At 54.6% G+C, this 27,235-nt stretch overlaps 1 protein-coding gene across 7 annotated transcripts in view; it reads right to left on the bottom strand.

Annotated features, from left to right (window-relative positions):
* The window catches only part of CdGAPr (GTPase-activating protein CdGAPr), a 234,806-nt gene that overhangs the window by 18,840 nt on the left and 188,731 nt on the right, over positions 1 to 27,235 (bottom strand). For 6 of the 7 annotated variants that reach the window (XM_089549120.1, XM_089549123.1, XM_089549124.1 and 3 more), the window contains 2 exons: positions 26,656 to 27,060; positions 4,647 to 4,865 (listed from right to left, as the gene is read on the bottom strand). In XM_089549120.1, coding sequence (XP_089405246.1) covers positions 4,647 to 4,865; positions 26,656 to 27,060 — 624 coding nt within the window. Of the gene's footprint in view, positions 1 to 4,646; positions 4,866 to 23,151; positions 23,359 to 26,655; positions 27,061 to 27,235 lie in introns of those variants that run through there. The other variant, XM_089549125.1, reaches the window with a different exon arrangement.

Below are 27,235 nucleotides of genomic sequence, written 5' to 3'. Positions count from 1 at the left end.
CCTTTCCCTTACAGCATGACAGTTCATTTGCATAAATTTTATCGAAAGTATTGAGAAATAAAACTTTCACGTCAATGTGAAACCTGCTCCTCTTGTGTGTATACTGCCAAAAAGTCGTCACTGGACTTTCTGGCATTCAATTAATGATGCAGTATTTACTGTGTGTTAGCCCTCTTGAGTTACCTCTTTGTAGTGAATATCAACACCATACATATCCTACTGGCCACTTACACACGGAAACCTGGAAACTAGCTATTGCTCTTAGTCTGGGCTAAGCTAAGGAATGTTCAGCAGAAGGGTGCATCAGTACAGAACTGAAGAACGCCAGCAGATGAGCAAGATGTCTCTTTTCACCAAAGGCTGCAGTGTGCTACTAGGTTTGAAGAAAAAAAAAACACTTGTCATGGAACTATACTTCAGAATGTGGTATATGAATCCTAAGCGAAAGTAGTTCAAGAACTTGCATTGGGTATCAACCCTCCCATCAGATGTGTAGTCGCTTAGATAGGTGGGCGTCGATGCACTAACATGTGCATGTTTTGTTTTGCATATCTGCCAGAATTCCATCATCCTGGGCCATGGTGTGCAATTTTACTTTCGCAAACTTGCGCACACACACCTCTGCACACAAATGGTTCGCGCGTTTCGAACACGTCGTTCCCGCATTCAACATAAAGATGGGCTCGATGCTTCGGCAAGCCTGTCGCGGTTTACAAAAGACACCGAAAAAAAGAAAAAAGCACGCGCCCAAAAGCATATAGCACTAGCGTCGATGAAAAGTTTGAGCCGGTCTCGCGTGGCCGCCGCAGCCAGCGGTCGATTAGTGCCGCGCGCGGTCGCGCACCTTCGGAACAATTTAGAACACACACGCGCCAACGACGGACGTGTGTTCGACCCCTGTTCCGTCGAGACGCGGTACCGAAACAAGCCTTTTTTTTTTTTTTTTCGAACGCGCGCGCGCCTCGGCGCAGAACAAGATGCGGATAGCCACGCTCTCGTGGCCGGTAACAATAATCCCTTGTTTGCGCCTCACGCTTTCTTTCGCGCCGGCGCCGCTTCTCGAGGCCGGCCCTGGCGAGTCGAAACGACAACTCGATTCCGAGCTTCGCAGGCGGGTCCGAAAGGCTAGCCGCCAAAACGGAGCCGCTGCAGCGTACGCCGAGAAAGCCTTGACCCAGATCGCGGTCGGGCGACGTCCAGCACAAACCGATGAATGGCACCGCGTCGCCCGCAAGACAATGCCTGTCGTCGGCGGCGAGGCCTCGCTACGACGACGGCGGCGACGCCGTCATCGTCTTCGCGGTGGCAGCAGCCTGCCCCAGGCGCGGTCACCGCTGCCGCCAGCACCACCATTTGCGCGCTACACATACGCCCAGTCAAAGATCGCGCGCATTGTCTTGACAGCCCGCGGAGAAGGCAAGGGACCGGCACAATGGACCGCATCATTTCGCCGCCTTTTCGACGTACGGGCCGAGACTTCTGCCGTTTCTTTCTTGCGGGGCTCTGCCCGACGCGAGCGGGCAGGGTGTTGGAGACCAAGCGGTGCCTTTGTGGAAGGAGCCGACCCGCCTTGAGAGGCCCCTGCCCCCCTCGACGCCGAGAACGTGAGTAGAACGGAATTCGGGGCCGAGCGCGTTCAGTGTGCAGACCCTCGCGAGGGGCCCCAAGGGGTCTGACTCACGAACGGTCGGTGGGTGATGCGCAGGCCGCGAGGTGCACTGGCAATGCGAACTACGAGGTAAATTTGAGATCAAGTCCGTTGGCAGCGCTACGGACAGCCATAGAGGACGCATATCCATGAAGCGGCATCATTTCGGACAGTAAACGCTTTCCGGTGATTCGAACTGCCAGGCACATGAATGCTAGATTGATGACCTCGGCGGCCAGTGCTCGCAGGGAAGGTGATCCGATCCGATGGGCCGCGATCAAACCGCAGAGGAACACAGGAGAGCCGACGGAACCCGGACATTCACAGTAGAGTCAGCCCCACCGGTGACGCGAGCAGCGGTGCTGAAGTCACGATCTACGACTAAGCGGCCCAGGCATTCACGAGCGCCCATCATACATGTCTCATTGGGAACAGAACACAAAACCTGGCAGGAACGTCGCGCGACATTTGAGAAACGCCGAGACCAGCTGCGCCCGATCGTCCTTCCACGCAGCAGAGGCTAGACAAGGCATAAGCGGGTGAGATGGGGCTATCTGTCGCGTAGTCTGGCTGCGTTAGGCACTTTTAGAACGGCGGCCACGGGAGCGCATGTTAACGTCTCCCTCTTTATTTCTTTGTCTTCTCCACTTTAACGCGACAGCATTAACACTCGCGGTTCGGCGAAAACGATCCGTGTCCTGCTTCTCACGACCATGGCCTCGTCGCCTAAGCACTCAGACACACTCAGATCTGACACATGGCCGCGACGCTTCCAGCACGAACCCAGCCAAGAGTGCGCTATCTTAAGTGGTTCGCACTGCGGCCGGGGCCTTCGGCCATCGGCGACGCCGCGACCCACGCTTTCGCGAGGCGACGATTTGTGACCCTGAAAGGACGGGCCGCTATACACACAACGTGCGGAGTTGGCCCAACTCGCGAGGGACGATAGAACACAGGGTTTGAAAACCCCAGCGGAGTAGACACGACGGTGTTGAAAAAAAGAGGAGGCGGAGGAGGAGAGCGAAAAACAAAAAGCCGGGCCGGCTGCAGCCGCCGCCCAGCTCTAATAGTTCGTCTAAACGGCGCCGCCCGAAGCGAAGGGAAGCCGACCTCGTCATGCGACGTGGTGATAGGCACGCCGAGACAGCGCCCTCGCGGAGAGCGCGGCCGCGAAACACCGTGCCTCCGAGAACTCGGAAACACGGTTCGGCTGCTCAGCGCCGGCCGATGACTGCGACGCGAATCGCCCACGCCCAGTCGAAAATTACCCCCTGCCGGATAATTGCATAATGCGCGGCGGAAAGCGAGTGCGGCGCGCCGGAGGAACGTCGCGCACATGGCAGCGAGAAAGCTCGAGGAGAACAGGCCTCGTCACATGGCAGCGCCGGGCTCGGTTGAGTCAGACCCGAAAGGCTCCCAACGATAACAGACGCGGGTCGCTGGCTGGGACACGTCCTCGGGGCGCAACCCGTCCCTCAAAGACAGACCGAGACTGAGTTCAACGTTGCTTCGCTTCGAGTTCGACGGTAATGGATACGCAGATAACACGGAGATAACCGCGCGTATCGAGGCCAATTCGATAATAACAGAGTCTTGAAGATTACGGCAGGCGAAGGCGTAGCGTGGGCAGCAGCTTTCGTCATAAAAGACGCAAATGGTGTCGACTCTTCTTCCAAACCAAGGCGCCACGGTGAAGACACCGAAGGGCGCTGGTTATTCACGTTCTGACGAGTATGTCTGCGATGACGGTGTGGCACCCATCACGCGCAAACCGACTTCGTCGCAACAGTTTTCTTCTGGTTTCGCAGGTTACCTTCTTTCTCTCTGCGAAAGCGAACGACGAAAATTCTATTGGAGAACTGTTTCGCAGCCTACAAATATTGCAATAAGCCACATATCATCTTGCATGATGGAAAGCAAAACCACCACGCCTCGCAGCCATTATCATCATCATCATAATAAGCCTGACTGTGCTCACTGCAGTGCAAAGGCATCTCGCATATCTCTCCAGTTAAACCTACATGTCCTGTGCCTGCTGTGGCCGCCTTATCCCCGCAAACTTCGTAATCTCGTTCGTTCACCTCACTTTCTACCGTCCTTAGCGATCGTCGGCCGTACGCAGATCAAACGCAGTGACAAGGGAGAACGCAACTGGCGCGAGCTCAAGTACTTATCGTCGGAAACATCGTCCGCATATCGATGCTCAATCAACGACCTCAGCAAGGGCGCAGGCCGACAAACTTGCGAACACGAATTCTTTGCAATCTCCGCTCCTGCGTGAGCGTGTCTTCAGTCTAAAATCCCAAGTCCCGTAATTTCTCAGAAACCGACGTCGGCGTGCCAGCTGGCTATTATGATTCGGCATTTGTCGCGCGACAATTCCACACTGTGACACTATGTGACCTTTAATGTATTCGCGGCCGGGACAAGGTCGTCAGGCCGGCAAGGCGCGCAAAACAGCATCGCTTTCCGGCAGCTAACCGCGAACACATGCGGGCAGCCTTTGGAAAGTCTCGCTTCCCAGCTTGCGGAGCGCGAGCAATGCGCTCCAGCACACAAGCGACGTCCCACTCGCGCAAGTTGTTCCAGCTAGGTGGCGCGCCACTCGCAGCCGAACAGTCCCTAACCGGGCACTCGACTGAAGCCGTAAAGCTTTTGGTACGCTGTGCGGTTATGACGAAAGAGCTGCTTCTCGCTCGCAGCAGACGTCGCCATGTGGTGCGCGCGCGCGCCGCTGGTGCCGATAAGAAGGCAGGGTGCGCACACATGTGTATGGCAGCGACACGCCAGACACTCCGGGGCCGAAAACACGGCGGATGAAATACGAGACAGCTCAAGGGGGTGTGCACCCGCTGAAGGCCGCTTCTCTGTCATCCCGAGCAGCAGCTGCCAAAAAAGAACGCACCAAACCGCGCAATGGCTTCGTTTTAGCAAGGAACTATATAAAAGCGAGAGAGAGAGAGAAAACACTGCGCACGAATGATGGCGATGACAATACCTGGAAGGAGATCTCGTCGGGCGCCTGTGCCGCGTAGCTCCGCGTCACGTAGGCGGCGGCCACGGCGGGCGTGTTGATGGCCGACTCGTCGGTCACCAGCAGCCGGTGGCCCCGGTTGTCGAGCTCGAGCCAGTTGAGCACCGAGCCGCAGCTCACAAGGTTGCCTACCAGGCACGAGAAGCGGCACAGGTAGTCGGACAGCAGCTCCCGCACAAGCGCCTGCGTACGCCCAGGGAGAGAACAGAACAGAATGCGGTTAGAACAGCAGAGCAAACGGATTGGCATCACGTCGAAAGTGAGATCATTTACACCGAACAAAAACTTGCCCTGCAATACATTTACACGGCGATAAGCCGAACGACATAACATCAGCGATGGTGAGGCAACGATATAATGGCCGCTGTGGCCGCCGGAAGGCTGAGTCCAAAATTCCCGACAGTCTAAATCCGCGTTAATACGGCACAAGCACGCCCCATCGCCGCTTATGCCCGGCGTCCCCCGGGCAAATACGCACTCTGTTCCATTTCGGGCAGGGCGCCCCAGCGGGTGGAGCGCAGTTAGCTCACCCGGGGCCGCCGCGCACGCGCGTATTTATACACGCAACACATGCGGGGGAAGAGACGATGCGAAAAAGGCAAATCCACGGAGTGCTGCTCCGAGAGCTCAATTCTGTATGCATCCCGGGTTCCGTCGTTTCTCACCACGCATGCGAGCCAATAATCAGGACAGCAAATTTATATGCTAATGGCACGCACTTCTCTTTCCCCACCCCTCCCTGCTTATCTTCTATGAAGAGACGACAAGCTCAGCGAAACAGATACCAAGCGCTGCCGGCGGCACCTGCGCATGCGCTGTACACAGAGCCTGAAGCAATTAGAAACTTGCATGCAGCTACGGGCAAACCCGAGTGTGGCCTGGCCTTTACTGTTACGAGAAACAGAGCTCGCAGCACCGCATTCTTAACGGTTCCGCTTACAGGCACGAGCAATATAGAAGGAAACAGCGAGCACCAAGGAACCAAATCTGCGTCCAACTTGCAAAGGCATTAAGGAAACCATACGTCCAGCATTACTTAAAAAATTCGGGGGCACTTTGCCTCTCTAAAGTACTGCAAGGCGAAGGCGTGTCCTGGCTCACTGTGTGTTTTCTTTTCTTTTTATTATTTTCCATATTTTATTTAGTTTTTGTTTTTACTTTTGTTATTTTTATTACTTTTTCTTTTGTCATTTTAATTTTTTCCTTCTTTTATTTTATTTATGACACCCATGCATTCACTACACGCGCCTTTATGCATGCCCGAACCCTGAGCCTTCGTGGCGGAGTGGCAGCGTCTCCACATCAAATGCCAAAGGCCCTGGTTCGATTCTCAGCCTCGACAGAGCTTTTTTTTAAGTAGTGACGCCGAAACGCGGACACGCATCTCGACCATGGGTGGGGAGTTACTGTCGACTTACAGCTAATGCAATGTGACCCTTTTCATATTACACGTACCAAGGTGAACATCCTTGTCTGGAGCGAACGAGAGGTGCTCTCTGGAGGAAGGGAAGCTAAATTTTAAATCAGTTACTAGGTTTCGGAGATAATTCTAGCGCTCCAGCGCAGCTGGATATAGGCACACAAACCGTGAAGGCACAAGAATCTTGCCCCTGGTAAAGCAGCTGCGTTAAGATTCCACTTTACTTGGTCCGCAGCACACCTATCGAGCGAGTGCTCAGCTCCGTACACCTTTCGTCAAAAGTCACACGGATTGCATCTGAGCCGTGCAGTGGGGCATTTACGACAGCCCTGAAAGCTCGTCTTCGACTTTTAAGACTTTTCCGTCATTACGGGTGCCACAGGGGACTTCATTACAGGGCCCCGAGCAAACCACGTGACCCGGATATTTCTGGCCTAAGCTCTCAGCCTGTAGATGCCGCCCCATTGCTTCCACAATAAGGCAGACCAAAGGAACTCTAAAACGACGAAGGATATTTGCGCAGGCCCTTCAAAGCTTAACTTACAGCACGCACATCGTCTTGAGTCCCGCAATTCTACGTGAAAGCAAGGAAGCGAGCAAGTTCTCGACTCGTAGAGCGAACTAAAGGAGGAATAAATATGAAAATCAGCATGAAGCGACAAAGCAGACGCCGCTATTGTACGGGAGACGCGAAGAGGGTCACTGAACGGCTACTGGCCATGCTTACGGACAAATGGATAGAGCCCTCACAAGCGCCGAGCAAGAAGCGACGATGCGCGCGGGTATCGTTGACGGCGTCCAACGAGGCGCACACGAAGCAGCCAAAAAAAAACAAAAACACACCTACATCCATACGTTTAGGAAATTAAAGCAGTAGTAATCGTCACACACTTTGTGGAGACCTGAAACCACGCAGAGAAGGAAAGCGTGGAGGAAGGACTTACGGAAGTCAGAGAGAAAGAGGCTCTGCGATGGATGGTTTCGGATGAATTCAGATCACCCGGGGTGATTTAACGAGCACTGACACCGGACTGGACACGGGCGCCTTTCGCATTTCGCCTCCATCAAAACGCGGCTAATGCGCATACGCAGCTAGGTTCGTGGAAAAGGACTGTACAGCATTAGCGATAGAAACGGTAACGGGTATAATTGCTTTTGTTTTTTCTTCGCGTGTCACAGCAACACGGTGAGCTACGAGGCATACCGTATAGAAAGGGCCCCGGATTAATCTCAACCACTTGGGATCCTTTAACGCGCACTGACATGCGTTGCGCAACATAAGGTGTTCTTGCATTTTGCCAGCACTGAAATGCGGCACCGACATTCACCAGCCTGTGCCACAGAGACTGGTCGGTAGCGGCGGAGTAATGGCACGCTATCGCACTGTGGAGGAAACAGACAATGCCCTCCTTCCTTTGGCGAGGACTCGGGAGCGTCCGAAGCGCCCCCTACGGCCGGCGGGGTAGTACAGGAATGCTGTGAGCAGAAAAGCGCGGCTGGGCGCTTGCGTGCCTCCAAACGGATTCGGGGAAAATCAATACACGGTCGGACAGAAGCAGCAGCAGCAGTATGCAAGCGCTGTATGAATGGCTCGGATGCCTCGATCGGAATCAGAACTCGCAAGAGGCGCTTCGCGTGCACGCGAGCGAATCAGCCGAGAAAACAAACGAAAAGAAGAAGAAGAATAAAGGGAGACGGCCGAAAACCTCCAGGGCGAGCGATGTGTCAGCCACGTAAGATGCGGCGCGTATTAAGGGGCGTTATTTTCGCACCCCGCGCAAACACACGCCCCGGTGGGCTTGACGGATGGCCCGCGCCACGAGTGCCGCTCGCACGTTTCAGTGCGTACACCTCGGATGGCGTCGCACAAATCAGGAACGCCCGTAGACGCCGCTAGGAGCGCTGCTGCCGCGAGCCCGCCAAGCGCCCGCGTGTGCGTGAGCAGGGAAGGGAAAGAGAGAGGCGGCATATGAACGAAGACGGGGGAATGTGCACAGCGCCAAACATTTTGGCACGGAAAATCGGCCGCGTTCTGCGATGTATATATACTTATATATACCTTACGGAAAGGAGAGGAGCAAGGGAAATTCGACTATTTCGGTGCCACCTCCGCCCGGCGGACTGACCGCCCGGGGATTGTTTCCACGACCTCGCTGCGCGCCACCGACAGGGGTAGGCTGCTGCCTCGCAATTCGTTTTTATTTTCTCCTTATCAATCGTCAAGCAGCTTTATCTACGAAAGTATCGACAACGAAAAAAACTCGCAAATCCGGATACGCGATGACATTGCCTGAAAAAAAAAAATAACTAAATATCCAAACGAGAGAAAAAAGCGAAGCAACAAGCAAATTGCGGCCCCCAATCAAGCAACTTTATTTCCAGCTACCTTCCGAAAGTGAATCTGAGATAAGGTAATCAGAAACGTTTGTTACCTCCAAAACTTTCTCTACAGGCTTTTCCCGTCTACGACGCGCGCAGGAGGAAAAAAGGAGAACGAAAGACGAAAGAGACTGTAATAAGAACGGAATAAAGATAATGAAAGAGACGAAACCAGGCCGCCTCCATCTTTCCAGCGATGCGGAAATCTTCGGCACATCACCTATGACCCGAAACTACGCATCAGAAGAGCAACGAGACAAAAAACCCTGTCCCTCCGGCCGCCTTCTCGATCGCTTGCTTTCCCAGAGAGAAAAAAAAAGTCAGAAAAAAAAAAAACGAAGAAAGGGGACACTCGCGGAAACGCGCGCTCGTCGAAGCAGCCGCGGCAGCGTCGCGATGGCTCGGCACGACCCCGCTCGGGAAAGAAAAAACCGATACGCGTCCACGAGCAAGAAGCGAGCAGCCCGACCCGCGGAAGTTGAGCCGTCCGCCCCAAGAGCGCGCCGTCGTCGACCACAGATTGAATCCTCTTGGAGAGCACGCGGTGACCGTCCCCGAAGAGCGCGTAGTATACGTGGACCCCCGCGGCGGCGGCAACCAACCAGCACGCATGCAAGAGCGCAGCCCGCGAGTAATGACCGGCGCGCATTTAGGCACGCAGAGCGGAGGTGTACGTGATTCTATACTAAGGTGGTCATAAAACCTTTGCGCCGCGTGAAGCTATCTTCCCACGGGCGCAATTCTATATTCTCCGCTACACCAGCGCGAGTCCCGAGGACCGAGCGCGCCTATATATAGGCCCGCCCCGGCAATCGCGTACACGAGACTAATGTGGAGGCCGGTGCGTGCGACTGCACGCTGCGACTCTGTGAGGTATACAGACTATACAACACACGGCGCGAGGAGGACGTCGTTCAACGTCCCGGTCTCCGACGGACGAGAGTCAGAGGAGGACGTCGAAAACATCAGCACTTCCAGCGCAACTGCAGAGAATTGCAATAAAGAGAGAAAAAATCTGGCAGCCACAGGGACAGAGCCGAAGAAGCCGTTGGTCGAAGACAATGTGAACGATCCGCCGCGCACATGACTGGCGCCAATGTGGAGCTGCGTTTCGAAGCTACAGGGAAAAGTAAAGGTGAATTGGTGATCAAGGTTGAACTGATCCAAGAAGAGACAGGAATATTTTCCATACAAGGAACGGTAGTGAAGTAATAAATGCTGCCATTTAATAGGTTTCTATTTTGCTGTCTCATCAAGACGAGCATCCCCTCGAGAAGGCAGCGTTCGAAGCCTCGGCGCCACCCAGAAGCGCCACCCACCGCCTAGAGGGGCTCTACCACCACCCACCCCGCCACCTAGCCACACTGGCCCACGGCCTAAAAGCAGGGCAGGAAAGCGCGGCGTCGTCGGCCGGTCGCGCGCTCTTCAAAATTGCTCGCGCCCGCCGGCTATTAGCCTCCCCGAGGCAACAGCGAGCGGCTCGCCCACGAGAGGTGGACGCCACGCGCCGACGATGCGAGCGGCCGCCGCGCAAAGCGAGCAGGGAGCGGCCGACGACATCCGCGTGCCGCGCACGGTGCGCGAGAAAGAAAACAAAGGAAGTCAGGAATGAGATCGAGATAGAAGGGGAAAAAAAAGTTATGATTAGGAGGAATGCGCCGTAACATCTCATCATGATTTGTAGGGCAACAGCGCAACGGCACGAGGCCACAGGAAGAGAGATGCTGTACAATCTCATCATCCCCAGCGGACACCTCAACCTCTCCGTGAGAGAAGGGTTAAGCGAACAGAAAGAAAGAAAGAAAGAAAGAAAGAAAGAAAGAAAGAAAGAAAGAAAGAAAGAAAGAAAGAAAGAAAGCGGCTAGTTTGGATGCCTCCTGCGCGTAAACAACAACAAAAGCAAAAAGTGGTACTGGGTACAGTACGCCGCACACGCGTAACGGCCGATTCGCTACGCCCCGTTGCACGCCGCGTACGCGCTTGTTAAAAGCACTGCCGGATGGTATTATATCAACGTCGCCGAGAGAGTGGGTAAGCGCGCATGCGTTGCTCGGGCAAGGCAGCGGTGCCAGTATATATATATAGGTAACCGAGTGGCGGCTGGTACGGTGCCGCGGAACGCGCAGAGCGCCCTCGCGCGCGCGCCGTATTTCCATCACGTGCAGAGCTGATAACGGAAGCGTCGATTTATGGGACAGTTCTGCGTTTATGACGAGCTTTACGGCCGCTTGAACCCATCGCCCCCACCAGCCACTTCCTTCGCTAAGGTCTGCACTGGCGGTCTACAGCGAAAACGAGGCACACCTCGGCGCACCCTGAGAGGAATAAGCCGAACGGCGCATTGATGATACTCCAAGGCGCCGGCACAAGGCGTGGAGTCGAACGAGCGGTCATTTAGTACCCGCCCCGCGAAGCACCGAGTTCGAGCCGAGTGGGCCGGCAGACACTCAACATATCGAGGCGGACAGTGGAAATGTTACTCGACCAATAACGAAGCAGAAAGACCCGCGTGTCGCAGCATGAGTGCACGCTGCATACATCGCGAAAATTCGATATATACAGCGGTCGAAGTCCGCGGTGAGCGCTGAAACGATAGCTGCGCGCTTGATTAAGTCACGAGGTCACATTTCTCGCGTTCATTTCGCACTTTCCCTCACCCACGAAAGGGCAGAGCTAACAATTGTTTCGCTCACATTACATCAGTCGATACACTGATTCTTCCTTTCGTCACCCTAATGCGGTGTGTTTTCGCGTCACTATACACGGATCCCTTCTTGCCCTGGCCCTGTTTCCGGCTACCCGTAACGGCTACCCTTAACCAGTGGTACCCGGAACAATTTTCGGACAGATGCAAACTATGTCGGGAGAGGACAGATCTCACACATACGATATGAACCTGTCCAGAAATGCAGGATATGGATGAAGAAACTAGAACAGAGGACTTCTGGGTGACTACTGCTAAGCTCAAACGCTGAGATGCACCTAGGGTTAATCCGACTGACCGAACACGCCATCCGGGTCCAAGGACTCCAGGCCGCCGTCTAGGTGGATAGGCCGACGCCTATCCTGTATCCGTTGGAAAATAAAGTTTTACCACTACCACCACCTGGCCCCCAAAAAATTCGTGTCTCGTAAGCCATAGGTCCTATATATCATATAAAGCTGATAGGACCGACTTCACGTATGCATATCATGCATCTATGAACATCATATGGAGGAACTGTATGGGATCCATATAAATAGGTTTCCTTAGTGTGGTAGCGTAGGACGCCACATCACCCAACCACATGGACGAGCCCGACGCGGAGCTGAAACGCGTTGCGTGCGCACAACTATAGTGGCGTTGATACAGCACGTTCCATTATCGCTTTGAGAGGAGGAGGAGGCCACGAGACAGAGGCCAACACCCACGCACAAGAGCCAAAACAAGGCGGGGGCATCCGCGAAGCCGGCCGGCACACACCGCGCGGCGCGAGCTAGTGAACCGGGAAGGTCGGTCGGTCGGTCGGTCGGCGAGGAAGGCCGCTCTGCCTGCCCGCCAACTCGTTCGGCGCACACGGGGGATAGAAGAATAAGAAGAGATTAATTTCCACCGGGCCAACGCGTCCGACGACGGCGGGCCGAGTTTTCACCGTGACCTCAAAAGCGCAGCTGGCGGGCGCGCCTTGACCGACACGGCGCGGTCAGGAGCGCGCGCGGGCGGGACCCCAGCCAGAGGTCCTGAGGATGCCCATCCGTCCGTGAAATGCGCTAGCGCATTACAGTTACTCTTTGATCGCCGTAAATAGCTGTGCAACTTTCCGTGGGACGAGCGTCTCAAAATTCCTCACTCTGGTCAAAACGAGGAGCACGGCTCCCTGTTGCGCCACATGCGGAAGTGAAATGAAACATTGGTCAAGAATCAAAACACAGAAGACTTGCAAGCTTCGCCGACTGTTAATAGCTCCACGGATCGTTGGCGAAGCCACTGCCTGACCTCTGAAAGCACAAGACACGGACACAACGACGCGCCAGAGTTTGGTAACTGCAATGGTCGAAGAACTGTGAACACTGTAGACGACGTGACTGCGACAGCGGCTGACACCGACTGGAACACTACGGGAATGCGACAAGTATCGAACGCGTATGCTGGGAGTGCAACGCTGAAAGTCGAACAAACCAACACATCAACATGGTGCTCAGAACTACCGCCAAATATTGAATAGGTACCATCGCATACACAAGCGCACAGACAGGATGCAGCAAAGGAAGCACTGGTGTCAAAGCAAGAGCACCAGGAACAAACTGGCAGGCACGGGAGAGTGGAAGGTTGGATAAAACCGAATTGAGCGGAAAGCTGGTACCAGAAAGAAGCCCAGGGTGCGGTGGAGGGGTCACACGAACAAACAGTCAGTGCAGTGAAGAGCCATTAACATCTCTCAGGTGATGACGGACTGCGACGCAAGACCACCGGAGAAGACAGAGCGTGGCTCGCTGTATACGCCGGATGTCCAATGCCACAAACAACAGAGCTGCACTGGATCTTCAGACAGATACGAAGGAGGAGAAGGAGAATCCGGTACACCCACATTTATTACCTCTGCAGAGTTCATGGTATTCTGCTCAACCATCATTCATTCCTCACTGACGCCCAGGAGAGAACGACAATAAGAGGACAATAAGAGACGAGAGATGGCCACGAAGACGACCGCTCAGCGGACGGGCACAACTCGTCGCGGATACGACATTCGTGCAGGAAGCATCAAGGAACCGAAGTCCGCACGCACGCGCGCGGGCGTGCACGCGAGAAGACCTCACCCGTAGCTAGCGGAGCGCGCCACCATTTCCCCGAGAGCGCGCCCGCCGTGGCACCGCGTACCCTCCGATGACCGTTGTGCGTGGAAGAAACAGACTGCTGCCCTGAACACATATAGACAGCTGCGACCAACGCTCGCGAAACAGCTTATACAAACAACCACTCATGAAAAGCTTGCTTTTTGCAGCACAGTCTCTATTTCCCCTCTCCCTGCGTTACTAGCGTGGCGCCGTTTCCTGTTATAATAATAATTACAATCTTATATAAGGGTGCCTGCCGTGCGCCCGACACTTGCCGATCACAGGACAAACAAGCTACGTAATTTCTTCTCTCTCTCTTATTGCTTTTCTTTTTTATTTTTTGCTCGACGTAGTCTCAAACGCATGAAATTTAACCGGCCAATGCTGGCGGCTGACTCTCCTCTGCGGTGCAAAGAACGGAACGCTATTGTCATGATGGATGGCCAGGACTCCCAAGGAACACAGGAAAGAGCTGACGTGACTCTGAGGTCTTTCCCCACGACAGCGACCCGGCGAAAGGTCCTCGTAAACGTCATGGCGGGTCGTGACCATCACCGCCCAGGCCGTGGGCATAGACGTAACCATTTACGTCCGGCCAGTTTCTACGTACGGCAGCGAATCCATTCCGGCGCCGCAGATTGTGCGGAAATGATGACAGCAGCCCCGTTTTTGTTCTCCTCGCGCCGGTTCTCGGCGTCTTTTTCGCCAGCCCGCAACGGCCGATCGAGGAGCATAACGATTGGCCTATAAACGTCCAGACGTGTGACTTGCCGCAGACAGCCTTCGCGATAATGCGACGCGAATGGGAAGGAAATAGTTCTGCGCATTCTGTAACCCCTCACTAGTACGAAATACATAAAATCCACCGGAAAGTCGGCGCAACTTTCAATTTCGCAAGCAGGCAAAGCGAGCGAAGAGCACGAACTGGTTGGGGAACGACACATTTCTCTTCGCACTTGCGACGAAAAAAAAAAGAGAGAGAGAAATACATTAAACTGGACAAGGACAGAGCGACGTGGAAGCTTAATATCGCCCAGAGACTATCTGTACAATGCTTTAAAGAGAGACTCTCCAAAGTGCCAGGAAAAAAAAAACTGGAAGGGACACCTAAGCACCGCCTTAGGGGTACGGAGCAATAGTGTTAAAGGGTAAATGCCCATATATGCGGAATTGGTCATTCTCGACTTCACATTCATAGATCCCTGCAAGTCCTGATAACACTCCTGGCGCAGTGGTGCCGCGGATAAGCGATGCGACACTGCCCTGCGATGGCAGGTGCCGACACCGGCGGGGCTTGTGACACTCAGGTAACCTCTCGCGACCGACCAATTACCTGCTACGGTTTGGCAGTTTGCTCACAATCCGGAGGGTAGGCTGTGATGACGTCACAAGGCCACGTGACCTAAGTGGCCCACCTACCCTCTAGGTTGCTCCTCTCGGGACTTTTCACTAAGGGCCAACGACGATGACGCCTACACCGATGCCGACGCCGGCTTTTCTTGGCACGGGGCTCTTCACCTTGGCTGCTTTACCACTATGCCTCTTGCAGTTTTCTGTATTCATAAAAGCTTCTCTTCCGTTTCAAATTTTTCAAGCTTCTGTTATAATTAAAAGTGTTTCTGTTGCCATATCCAAGCATGAATATTAAATGGTGTTCCCAACAGCAGACACTTCCACTGGAATGTGAACAGGGAAACGGAATGTTCGCAGCGAGACAGAAGAGAGAAAAGAAATAATAATAAAAAAAGATATGGAACGATGGTAGCGCACGCGGTCACAGGGTTTCAAACACAAATAGCAGACATCGGGCCCAGGAAAATTTATTTGGAGAGTCTTAAGCAAGGCATAATAGACAGGCTGACGAAAGCCGGAGGTCTCTGCACTGAAATGTACAACCAATTCAGCCTAATTCACAGGACCATACGGTCTAATTGAAGCATTAACAGCGGCTTAGGATGGGTGAACTGCACCTGTTTATGCGATCGCCGATAACGCATCATTCCATTTTCTGGCTGGTAAGGCCCATCCCATGACGGATTTAAGAACGCCCTTGCTAGGGCCCTAGGGCCACGAGCATGCCGCAACAAAATGGTTCCCGACCGACCGTGCAGCATAACACAGCCATTACATTAACGGAGGTAGGCATCGTCCGTCCGGGCAAAACAGCGCACTACCGGGCATAACCCCATCAATAGCCACTAACACAGCGCTCCAGGCACGAACGGATTGGCCAACGTTATGCGCTCGTTACTGTTACGAACCCGGTATTCGGCCACGTCGGTTCCGGTCGAGTCATTAATCGGGCCCGCGGGTTAACGTGTCAGAATCGACCCGACCGAGTACGCGCTCCCCGCAAGCCATACGCGCATACCTGTTGCGCGGATAATCAAGATTGAACGGGGCGCGTCCCGGCGCAATCCGCGTCATCAGAAGGGGCACCGCCGAACGAGCTTCGTGGCCTGACGGGATATTACAGTATACGTGTTCATTTTCCAAAACAAACTCGTTCCGCGAGCGGCGGAATGCAGTGGAGAAGGAGCCGTATACGTTTCCCACAACATGCTCGCGCGCGCGCGCGCATGCACGTTCGCTCGCTCGGCACGCGGAAGAGGCAGCTCAGGACTGCAAGCATCGCTCATCCATGCCAGTGCCTCGTTCGGGTCGACACGCTAGGAAAACAAGCACGCGGACGGCCGGATAAAGAAAGAAGGCGAGCGAGCCGGAGCTCGGTCAGCGCATGCGTACAGTCGTCGCCCGTGCGATTCATCGATCAGGCTAGAGTTCTTCCTACATCCCCGTCGACGCGGCCATACTTGAGACGGTTAGTGGTACCTGCATCCAACTCTGTATAACCAACGCCGACTACCGGGACACTTAGACGACCTTGGCTCGATATGCACGGAAACGTGTAATCGCCATAGGCCGTAAGTAAAACTAATATACATGGGGAGATGATGAAACAGCAAAGTCGAGTAGAGGAACAACCAGTGTTGATTTCCGTTAAGCCAAAAATTAACTCTTAAACAATGCAGTGCGCCAGTGGGGTGGTTGTGATAGAAGCCACCCACCGCCCCTTGATGCGCGTGCGCCACCTCACCCTGCTCTCTCTCTCTGTCAAAAAAAAAAAAAAAGGAAACCAGAGAAAGACAGATCTTGGGGGTTCGTGTAAGCAAGCATTTAGCCGGACCACCCCACCGCAGTTATTCACTCGATGCTATAGGCCACCATATACAATGGACATTGCTCGCATCCGGCGATCCTCAAATAAAGGCTGCCTCCGAGAGTGGGTGGTAACCCAACCGTAAATGCAATGACAGGTGCGCTCCGACAGAAACTGGACACATTTACTTGTAATGCCCAGCTATCCAGTGACTCTATGCCCACCGTGTATGCCTTGAGACAAAGAATCTGTCACAAGGCACGTCAGAGGGCACTGACGCGACATGGCATATGGCACCGGGCAGCACATACTGTATTTCTAGCTTTGCACTTCACAAACATCTGCCTCGGTGGCTCAGCGGCTTTGGCGTTCGGCTGCTGAGTCCAGTGACGGGGGATCGAATCCCGGCCGCATTTCAATGGAGGCGAAATGCAAAAGACGCTCGTGTGCTGTGCATGGTCAGTGCGTATTAAAGAACCCCCTTTGGTCCGAACTAATCCGGAAACATACCACGCGGTTTACCTATGCATAGCCCATGCTTCGCTTCGGGACGACAAACTCCATCGCGTATACCATGCTCACAGACTTTCCGGGAAAACTTTGTTTGCTCATTAAACGTTCGGAGTGACTTCACACATTTACCAATGTCTTGAGAGAAATTAACTGTGATCATTTTGATAACGTTTTCGCCCATGTTCTTTCGTTTTCTTTTTCTCTCCGCTGTTCCCTGGCAAAGGCTTTGGTAGTAGTAGTGTTTTTTTTTTTTTGGATTGAATATGGAAGGTAAAAGAATTTTTTCTAACCCCCCATCTGCTATAGCTGCTGGAAGTACCTCAGCTGGGGCAGCGGAAATAAAGGATAACAGGCGGTGTGTGGAAGTGAAAAGAAAAAGGGGAGGGGATAGTAGAAAGGACAGGGGGAAGAGTACACTGACAACAAATCTATTTACATACATACATGATAAATATAACTATATACAGGTCGCACGCGCGTGAAGGTCTGGTAGAACACAGTACAAACACACGCGCACGACACAGCTTTGGTCGACATAACTCCTATTCAGTTCTCGCACGTTCGGTGGCGTGCAAGCGGTCACACAAACTTCAGCAAAACTCCTTGTTCGACAAGGACCCCCCATTTCTCGGACAAGCCAGCGCCTTTCGAAGCAGGAAAACAAAGTACTGCTGCAACCACCCAGACAGCCCAGTTCTTCCGCGTACAGATCCAGAGTCGCGGAGCCGCGTCGAACCTGTCTTCCTCGGCTCAAGCCTTATGATGCAGCACCGCTTCGCTCCCACCCACGAGCGAATCTGTGGCAGTGTGCGCGCATCCTTCGGCCCAGAGAAGAAAAATGGCGGGATAAGCAGAGAGCCATGCGCCCGATAACGACGCGTCGCGCGCCGCCCCGCAGACCGCCTTTCACGCGACGTTGCGAGAACGACCGCCGTGTATCATCCCGCGCGGCGCCGAACACCTGGACCGACGCCGGCGCAGCGCAAACAGGGATCCCGCCGAACGCACCCATCCGAGCAGCCAACCCTGCCATTATACCGCACCTCGGGCCGCGCGTATGCTTCCGGGGTCACCCCTGAAACCGCCGTCGCAAGAGCGCGCGAGGCGCGGCTGTTGGTTCAGCGGTGCCGAGCACGAGCACCCGGTCGCACGCAGGAACAAAAGGCGATCGCAACACGGCGGCTAGGCTATGGTGGTGGGCCGCCATTTGCTGGCGCGACAAGCGGGATGCGCTGTTTGCTCCCGATCGAAAAGCCCCGCTTGCAAAGAAAGCATGGGAGGGACATGGTAGGCTTCGACATCCTCTTCTAGAGAAGGCCTCCTAAGACGTGCACCGGCTACTCATTATTCTACCCCACTAAAGAAAAAAAAGGAGAGCGTTACCAAGGCCAGCGCCAACTGATCAGCTGCCGAATTCGCGTGGCTACTGGCACCTTTGAACTCTGCATGGTTAGATGAGATCGCACCGCGCCCTGCCAAATTAGTCTCGCTATCTAAGAGATGTGCAATACCCTCAGGCCTTTAGGGCCCCTGAATTCGGGAAGCTGATAGGCTCAGGCGAGCTGCTCTCAAGCACGGCACGCTAGTGGTGTATGTGGAAACGCTGCCTCTCAAACGCTGTCATACCGCGAACGTGCACTACCCTCCGAGGCTGGCAGTGTACGGGAAAGGCGAACCGTGCACTCGCAATGTGCAGCACAGTGACGGCTAGCACTAGTTTCTTCGCTTTTTCCCCGGAATAAACTTCACGGACACGACACGGCAGGGCAGAATATTGGTTCTTCCCTAAGGGTCTCCCCGCATGACAGCTTCAACGGTCGGCATACACAGGCTGACGGAACTCAGCTTCCAGGCGAGACACGTCAGTGCGCGGAACGCTCTTATCGCCCGGACGGCAAACATGGGGGAAGTCTGCGTCGACGCCGCCCAAGATTTACGAGGCGGTCTTGACATATCGAACACGGCCGTCAGCTGTCAAGGACACTGTCAGCGCCGGTGCGGAGCGCATCGACCACTCTGCTGGCATGGCGAGTAAAGTATAGTTGACACTGTTATTCTAACGTTCCTTTTCGTAAGGACAAGGGTGCTACTTTTATATGTCAGTACGGCTGGCAGATCTGCTCCGTCTGTACCGCCAGGTTCACACCAGTCTTTTTTTAGATTAAATTTCAGTCACCGCTTAAATTGACGAAGATGTGAATACATTGACAGACGATTACGATAGTCAGAAGTGCGAAATTTGAGCGCAGCTCTTCATACGCCGACTACGCTGACAACTACGACGCGGAAGCCACGAACAGGCGCATAAGAGCTGCGACCCAAGTCGCCCTAGCTGCGAGAGCCTGATCATCGCAAGTTAGATGACCTGAACGAAACGATACAAGACGAAGTTATCACACGTCTTGCTTGAAAGCTGACCTCGGAATCTTTAAATGGCGTGCTGACGAAAAAAAAAAAAGGAAGGCAGAGAAAAACAAGCAGCTGGAGATAATGCTGTTAACACGTTGATTTAAAAAAAAAAAAACAGACTCCGGAGCCAGTTGCCCGCCAGAGCGAGGAGAGAAGACGGTGGATTGAAGTCCTGTCCGCATAGCGACACAAGGCAGCACCGCGTAAATAATAAAGCAAGAAAAAAATGCGCATCTGCGTCGACGCAGTGAGCTTCAACGACGTTAACCGCAACCCTTTACCCACGCGCGACTTTCCCAGGTACGACCACTGCGCCAAATGCGCGCCACAGACAAAACAATCCCGCCCTCCGCCGCCACGCAGTCTTCGGGTCGCGCTTCAACCTCGCGCTCGTTCGCAAATTGAGTCGCCGCTGTTTCGAAACAGCCCTGCACGAGGCAGTGCCTCTGCAGGAGACTCGAAGCACGTCGGCCAGACAAGGGGTCGCAGGGGGAGCACGTGGACAGCAATGTGCGCCATCAGCCGGCGCCTTTCCAAACAGTAACCGAGAGGAAGTGGGGGAGAGGATGCGGCACGACTACGGCCGCCCTCCTCCCCCACCAGCAGACGCGAGCCGCTCTGAAGGGTTGTGAACAATGCGGGCCACTGTCGGCCGGGCCGGCCGAGCGCGGACGGAACAATAGGCGAGCCTTGACGGGCGGCTTCCGGCCGCCCGGGCTGCGCCGCAGAGCCGCGGGCCAGGCGTTCCGCTGCCGACGACGACGCGAGCGGCGTGCGCCGGCGCGTGCGGCGAGGAGCCAAAGAGAAGGGGAAAAAAGAAAGAAGGCGATCTGCTACGCGTAAGCACCGCTTTATTTCTTTATGCAGACGGAAGCGACCGCACTGAAAGAGGGGGTTAATGATCGTTAATGGACTCGACGGCGCTAAGCCGGCGCATTAGTGGATTATACGCGTATCGAAGACCACAGTCACGCGAGCAGCCTCGACGGCCATTGAACGTCAGCTCCTTTCGGTGTTTCACTGGCACGAGAAGTCCTCCGCATATTGACTTTGAGATGTCTGTTCGTGTAAATGAAAAAGCGCCACTGCAACGTTACATTTACACGTTGCGGAGCAGCCAAAAAAAAAAAAAAACCGATGCTGGGCAGAGTTACACGGCCACCGTTGTCACAGATGTGCCCGTATATACTGAAACCATGATGGTGTCTGTAAAGAAGCAGACGCGGGTGGACAACCTCCGAGAAGCTAGCGCGAAATGGACATACCAAGGTGTTGAGATCGATGTCAGCAAGTCCCGCCTGCAAGCAGCAAGTCTGTCGTAACAGACCACAAGGAGAGGACCCGTGTTTCATCCGGCTGCAATCACAGAGCTTGTCCGTGTCGGAGTGCGGCCGTCTTCAACCCAAAGCAACGACGGGCTGAAGATTGACCACAAAATGGCCTCGTTTCCGATGGCTCTTCGGCGTCCCGAGCACTGCGGCGGGCTAGCGGGCATTACCCCCAACCGTCGCGAACACGTCCAGGGACAAAGGACCAGCCTCCGCCCTTCTTGTCCCGACCCCGCGTTGCGGCCTTGCTCTGGGTATGATGAAGCAAATGTCTCGGCAACACGTGTGCACCACCAGCTGGCTAGAGAACATCATCATGTGGACCTACCGCAGTCTACGCTACCTGGGCGGCATTTGCTTCTCCCCGAGGCTCAGCTCAACACGTGACGGGGGCATGTCCATAAGAGCGGCAGTGTGAGACTGCGCGCAAAAGTGAACGCTTCATCAGGTCGCTCCCACCTCGTTGAGGCCGTCCTCTACCTAGGGACACAAGGGAAAGAGAGAGCCCTACAAAACCCGGCAACGAGTGTGGCCGAGAGACTCTCCCGTTTTCTTTTTACGTTGCACACAATGCAAATAAACCCAGTCGTCGTCTTTCCTCCATCACCCAAAACCTTCACTCGACGGGAACCCTGTCATGGTGGAACGGACGTCGACTTGACCGAGGTTCCGTCAAAGCAGCAGCGGCTCCTGAACTCCACATTCAACAAAGGCTAAAGCGCTACGTTTGCTGCCGAGTGCGACTAGTAACATGTCATGGGCGCAATTCAAAAGATGCAGAGAATGTAGCCCCAGAGAGGACAGCGCCCGTGGCCAGTGTCCAGCGATCCGCCTACAAAGCTACCGGCGAGCAGCGATCAAGGTCGCCTACACGGGAACTGAGCGACAGCTCATATGGCGCAACAGTAGAGAAGGAACGAAGACCGCTTGCGACCACAAATCTCGAATGTCAATAGTACTCTCAATGTGCGCTATTCATACGACAATCCCCACGGCCGGTATACTTATTAAGTCGTTTACGCGTCCTCAATTTCGGAACGCACTCCCTCATGGTGCACGTTCGAACGTTTAGCTCAGTTCGGAGCTTTTCCTTCGGAGACGGCGGGCCCTCGACCTTCACAGCGTCGGGCGCTGTCTCTTCGCTTCCCCAATACATATCACACACACAAACGCAAGGAACGAACCTGAAACCGAAAGACGCGCTCTACAAAGTACAGGAACACGAAACATTTCAGATCCGCCGAAATACCAACGATTACGTGCGGCCTACTTCAAGAAGATTTACCCCGCGGCGGAAAGCCGTAAAAAAAGGCGGAGAGTTCGGGGTAATGCTGCTTCTGTTTCCCAACAACAAGAGCGTAAAGAATTTATGCATACGCTCAATTATTTGGTTCTTATGTGGGCCTGTAGCTGTGCTATCCAAAGCTAAAGCATTGATCTTCGAGCGCTATCCATACGAGTAAAAGGTTGATGTAGCAGGTGGGAGCTTTTGTGGGAACATATTCTGTATTCCGTTGCGTATTCTCGTATTCCGTTGCTTGAACAAATAAATGAATGTCTGCGACAAATATTTGTGGCTACATGGCGAAACCGAAGATATAACAGCTTTCACTGATTAGTGCGCTAAGCCCGTAAAAATATTTTACTTTCATTTCAAAGAACTTCCGCCAATGATAATCAATGTATTGCACATCTCAACAAGTTTGTGCATTTTGGCCAGGCGACAGTAGCAAGCTATGAACTGGCTGAAGTAGCCGCCTATTGCTTTTAACGTACTCATACATGCCAAAATGGCTATGGGCAACCAACTCCTGAGACTACTGATGCCGCAATGGAAGCTTTAGAATCAAGCTCGATAGGCTAGGTTCTCAGCGTACACTAAGTTGTTAGCCCATGCACCATCAGCGTCAAATGAAACGCAAAAAAGAAAAACAGTACAGTATTAACTGTTGCACAAACACTTGAAAGGGGTGGTTTTCGCGCCTTTGATGTGAAATTCAATAGTGCTAGTGTTCAGTCAACCTCCACTAATAATCTTCTCAATGTGGTGTTCGCGTTTCAGTCGTCTTGTTCTCGTTTCATATGACGCTGAAAGTACGTTCCGGCCCATAGCCTTCAGTGAAATGCGACCGCCACCAGGAAGGATGCCACCACTACTGATCACAACGCCACAGCACTGCGGCCATCACCGCGGCGGCCTGTCATAGCCGTCGACGCTTGCATCTTTCACAGCAAAGTACCATTCCAAGTCACGTTTCTCCCAACCCTACAACGGACCAGCACACACACGCACAAAGACAACCTTCATCAAATGGATGTTACGTAAAAGTGAAAGGAGTGCACACGCTATATGCAATGAGGAACGAAATGGAAGGAAGACGCCTCGGTACGACTGACACAACGGTGTCAGACGTCCGCGGGCGCACACCAGGGGGAGTGACTCACCGAGAGAGGAAGGCATTATCCCGTGACGTCTTCATCCGCAAGACGCTGCAGCGCCATCACCGAAGACAGAAGCGCGCAGCGAGATCCTCAGTGCGCGTTCATCGTTGCGTAACTGTTCCCTTCTGACAATCCGCCTCGGAACTAGGGCGATGAAGCAGGCTGTGTTGCTGTGCCCGCACGCTCATACACAAACACGAAACTGCTTCACTCTTGAATCAGTGCTGAGACGTCTCCCGAAAATCAACCAAGGCTGGCGATCAGGGCCCTTACCTACAAAATATGAGTAACCTTGCTGAAACGAACACGGATAACCCACTTGAACCGCGGAAGAATCACCGTACCAGACGGTCTTGCTTATAATATATTTCTAAAGTTATGGCTAAAAGCAGAAACGCTTAAGCTGCACCAAAACCAACGTTTCAAAAGGAGGGGATCAACCACGCTTAGCCCGAACTGCGGGGATTAGCGCAAAAGACTGGGCCACGAAATGGTGGCGGTCATTGAAAATGGTCGAAAATAAAGCTGCTGAAGTAAGTCCGTCAGCTGGATAAGCACAAAAAATGGTGCAGGCAAGCACTACACCCACCAGACTTCAGTCGAGATCAACGACTCGAAGCAAACTGCTCAACAGGCGGAGCTCCTCCTTATATCACACCCTAAGCAGGACACAGAAAGACCAGCCTACCCTCGCAGCACGCAACGCGCCGAAGGTCGACGAGGGCGATGGACGAGGTCCTCCCGAATGACCATCAGTCGCGCAGGCCGGAACGGCACGCACCGCACAACCACCGGCAATCCTAGGACACTTTCCTTCCGTCCGGAGAACCGCCGCGTTCCACCATCCCACGACGACACACGACCGGGTCTTGTCCACTTCGGCAAAATCGCAACAGCGCCAGAGCCCGACTGCTCGTCGAGGACTCGCCGGGCGCGCACTACGAATGAAGAGGAGCAGCGACGGGACTTCGCGACGCGCCGGAGACGAACTGCAGAGCGAGGAAGCACTGCAGCTACTCCACAGCGAGCAAGCGGGGTCTCGAGGGGGAGAGGAAGGGAGAAAGCCCGGTGCCGCGCGCTCCCGGCCCACACGCAAAATCTGCCACCAGAAGACGTCTCCCTCCAGTAGAGAAGGGGGAGGGGAGCGAAACAGAGACGGCGCTCCGGAATGCTCAAAATCTGAAACGGTACCGTGCCGCCGCTCGCCCCGGCAGACACGCCTACGGTGGCAGCCCCGTGCAACGGCAAGCACGCCGCAGCCCGGTGGCGCAGAGGCGACAACGCGCGCACGAAGGGCGACAGACGCGGCTGAGCTTCCCACACGCGCCGCTTCTTCGCACCACGCTGCTCTGGGGGCGGCGGCAGGGGCGAACGCCTACGGACGGCTCCACCGGGTGCGAAGCCGCCGCAGCTGCTGCTGCTGGGGGGCCACGAGGAGAGGAGCCGCGCGCAGGCAGGGACAGCCGTGCAGGAACAGCGCGCACACCCGAGTGGCGGCGGCGAACAACGCGGCGGGGAGCGGCGCTAGCGGCATATGGGTCGGCCGGCCGCCCGGCTTCTTCGCTGGGGCCGAAATAGGACAGCGCGGCCCGCTCTCGCCGCCGCGACTTGACGCCCGCCGCCTCGGCTGCTGCTGCTGGGGCTAGGCAGCGGACCCCAGGAGGAGGAAGGGAGCAGAGGGCGAGGAATGCCGCCGCTGCGCGGGCCATCCTCGAGACGGCGACGCGCCGGCTACCGCGCCACGCGGGAAGGAGGGGTGCGGCCCACGTGGCGAGGGGGGCTTTTCGTCAAAGGAACGCCGTTTCGCGCCGACTGCGCCCAGGCAGGCCCACTTCTGGCCCACAGAGCAGCGTGAACGATGCCGATGGCAACGGACCGAGCGCGCGGCCGGACAAAGGCAGGAGGAGGGCGGTCATTCGAGGACTTCGGATTCTCCGATTGTGCTTGGACGGGGGCTCAGTCTATTTTGGCAGAGAGAGCAACGGTACAGTATAACCGTCGGGGCGCAAGGCCTGCAGGTTCGAGCTAAGACGCCGCGGCGACTGGCACAATTTCGCGGCCGTTTCAAAAGCAGCCAAGTCTAACAATGGACGAGGTATCCAGGCGGTTTCGGCTGACCTCCAAACAAGTGGACCGAAAGAAAACGTGCGGCCAGCGAGTATCCAGCCGCAGGCCAGATGATCTCGAACTTCGCTCTCGGCAGGATAACGGAGCGCTACAAAAAAAAAAAAAAACGGCAACGCGGGGACGCATAACTGTACCGTGAAAGCATGATCACGTTACCAGCATGAGATCGCCGAAAACGTAAACGGGCCGAACACACCCTTCTCAAGGAAGCAAATGCCACCACCGAAAGAACACGAACGTGTGTTGTCTGTACGCTGAAATCTCAATTCGAACTTGCCGTTTTTTTTTTTTTCAGTCCAATGCTATGGTCCTAGTCGACATCCTGTGTATTAAAAGAAGCCCGATGAGATTTCTCTTAATTTGAACTCCGTATAAATCGATATAATTTCCGGCCCTCATTCGAGTTCGAATTTGCCCAGTTTCGACTGTAGTTTCCACATAAGAATCGTCTAATGGGAGCGAATGGCAGACACGTAGGGAACTTGGACCTCTGCCTGATGCACTCCCACTTCGCACAATGTCCACTAAATGAAAACGGCCTGGGTAGTCGAAACTTCCTGTAGCTCGTATAGAAGGCCGAATCTGACGGCTAATCTTCGCGCGTCCACATCCTTAAACAAGCGACCGCAAGTAACTTGAGAAAAATTCACGAAGATGATTACAAAGCGAGCTGGAATGCGGGAACATACACACGCGCAAAAGTTATCATGTCTCTCTGCGCCTGCAACTAGCGCACGACTCGAGCAATGGTAGACACGTTTAGCATACCGTGTACCGCGTTACCATCACCGTTAACGGAACTCCGGGAGCTCGCCCACAGCCAGTGCGCAGACCCAGATTGGTCCCAATGCGGGAGGCGTCCGTGCAGCTGCCGGCCACCTGGGGCCCTCAACTTGACAACTGCGCATGCGCACCGACGGCACGTGGACTCCCGATGCTCTGTTAACGGTAACACGGTATGCTAAAAGTGTTCAATAACAGCAGCGACCCGATAACAGAGCACTACACCAGAAGCTTGAGGTCCTTGTCACGTGACATGAAAGGCACCCATTTTCAGTTATAACTGTTCAGCAGGCGTGTCCACGTCGCTTTAGTCACGAATCGCCTCTCATCCAAAGAATCCCACTACATCGCTCTCGTCAAAACTCACAACTGCGTTGAAACATACTTAGTCGCATGTCTCATTCGTTTACTATCTCTGCTAGGATGCTCGTGACTTAATCAGCACCGTGAATAAACTGTCGAGACAAACGGAACACCTGAGGGGAGCTTCTCACGCTCGGGAGAGATCATTATGAGAAGCCCGCCACAAGCGTAGCTAGCAGAGCCACGAAGCTCTTTCGGCTCACTCGTTCAGGGGAGGCACACACAGACACCGACCTCTCGCTCCTGCGGATCCTGCGGCAGGTCGGCCGGGTCCGGCAGCTCCGGGAGGCGCGAGTGCTGCCGGTCGTAGACGCACCGGTGCAGCTGCTCGTCCAACAGCCGGAAGTTGTCGTACGAACGCCGCAGCGTCCAGCTACGCTCGCGGCTCGTCACCTGGACCGCCCACCAGGTTGCGGGTGCCAGCCCACCGCCGCAGATCTCGCCTGCAGTGCCTTGCTGCTGCTGCTGCTGCTGAGTCTGCTGCGGAGTCTGCTGCTGAGTCTGTTGTTGCTGCTGAGTCTGCGGCTGCGGAGTCTGCGGCTGTGGCTGCGGCTGCTGCTGGTTGGCGGGCTGCTCGCGGTTCTCCTTGTCCGCCTCGTCGTGGCCTCGCCCGGCGGCGCTCCACTCCACCAGGGACATCTGCGCGCAAGAGGGCACAGAAGGTCAGGGGCTCGCTCGCATGTCACACTATAGGAGCAAACTCTAAGCAAGTACCCGCACGCGCAAGGGAACCTCGCGGGGAACGGCGTACCTAGAGGTCCAAGAAAGGCATCCCGAAAAGAAACCCTAGCAGCGGCAACCTCTGCCTGGCCGA

This window comes from Amblyomma mixtum, chromosome 6, assembly GCF_055824585.1.
Source record: "Amblyomma mixtum isolate Tamu chromosome 6, ASM5582458v1, whole genome shotgun sequence".
NCBI lineage: Eukaryota > Metazoa > Arthropoda > Arachnida > Ixodida > Ixodidae > Amblyomma > Amblyomma mixtum.
The sequence above is the reverse complement of the archived record's forward strand: the minus strand, read 5'-3'. Positions and strand labels throughout refer to the sequence as shown.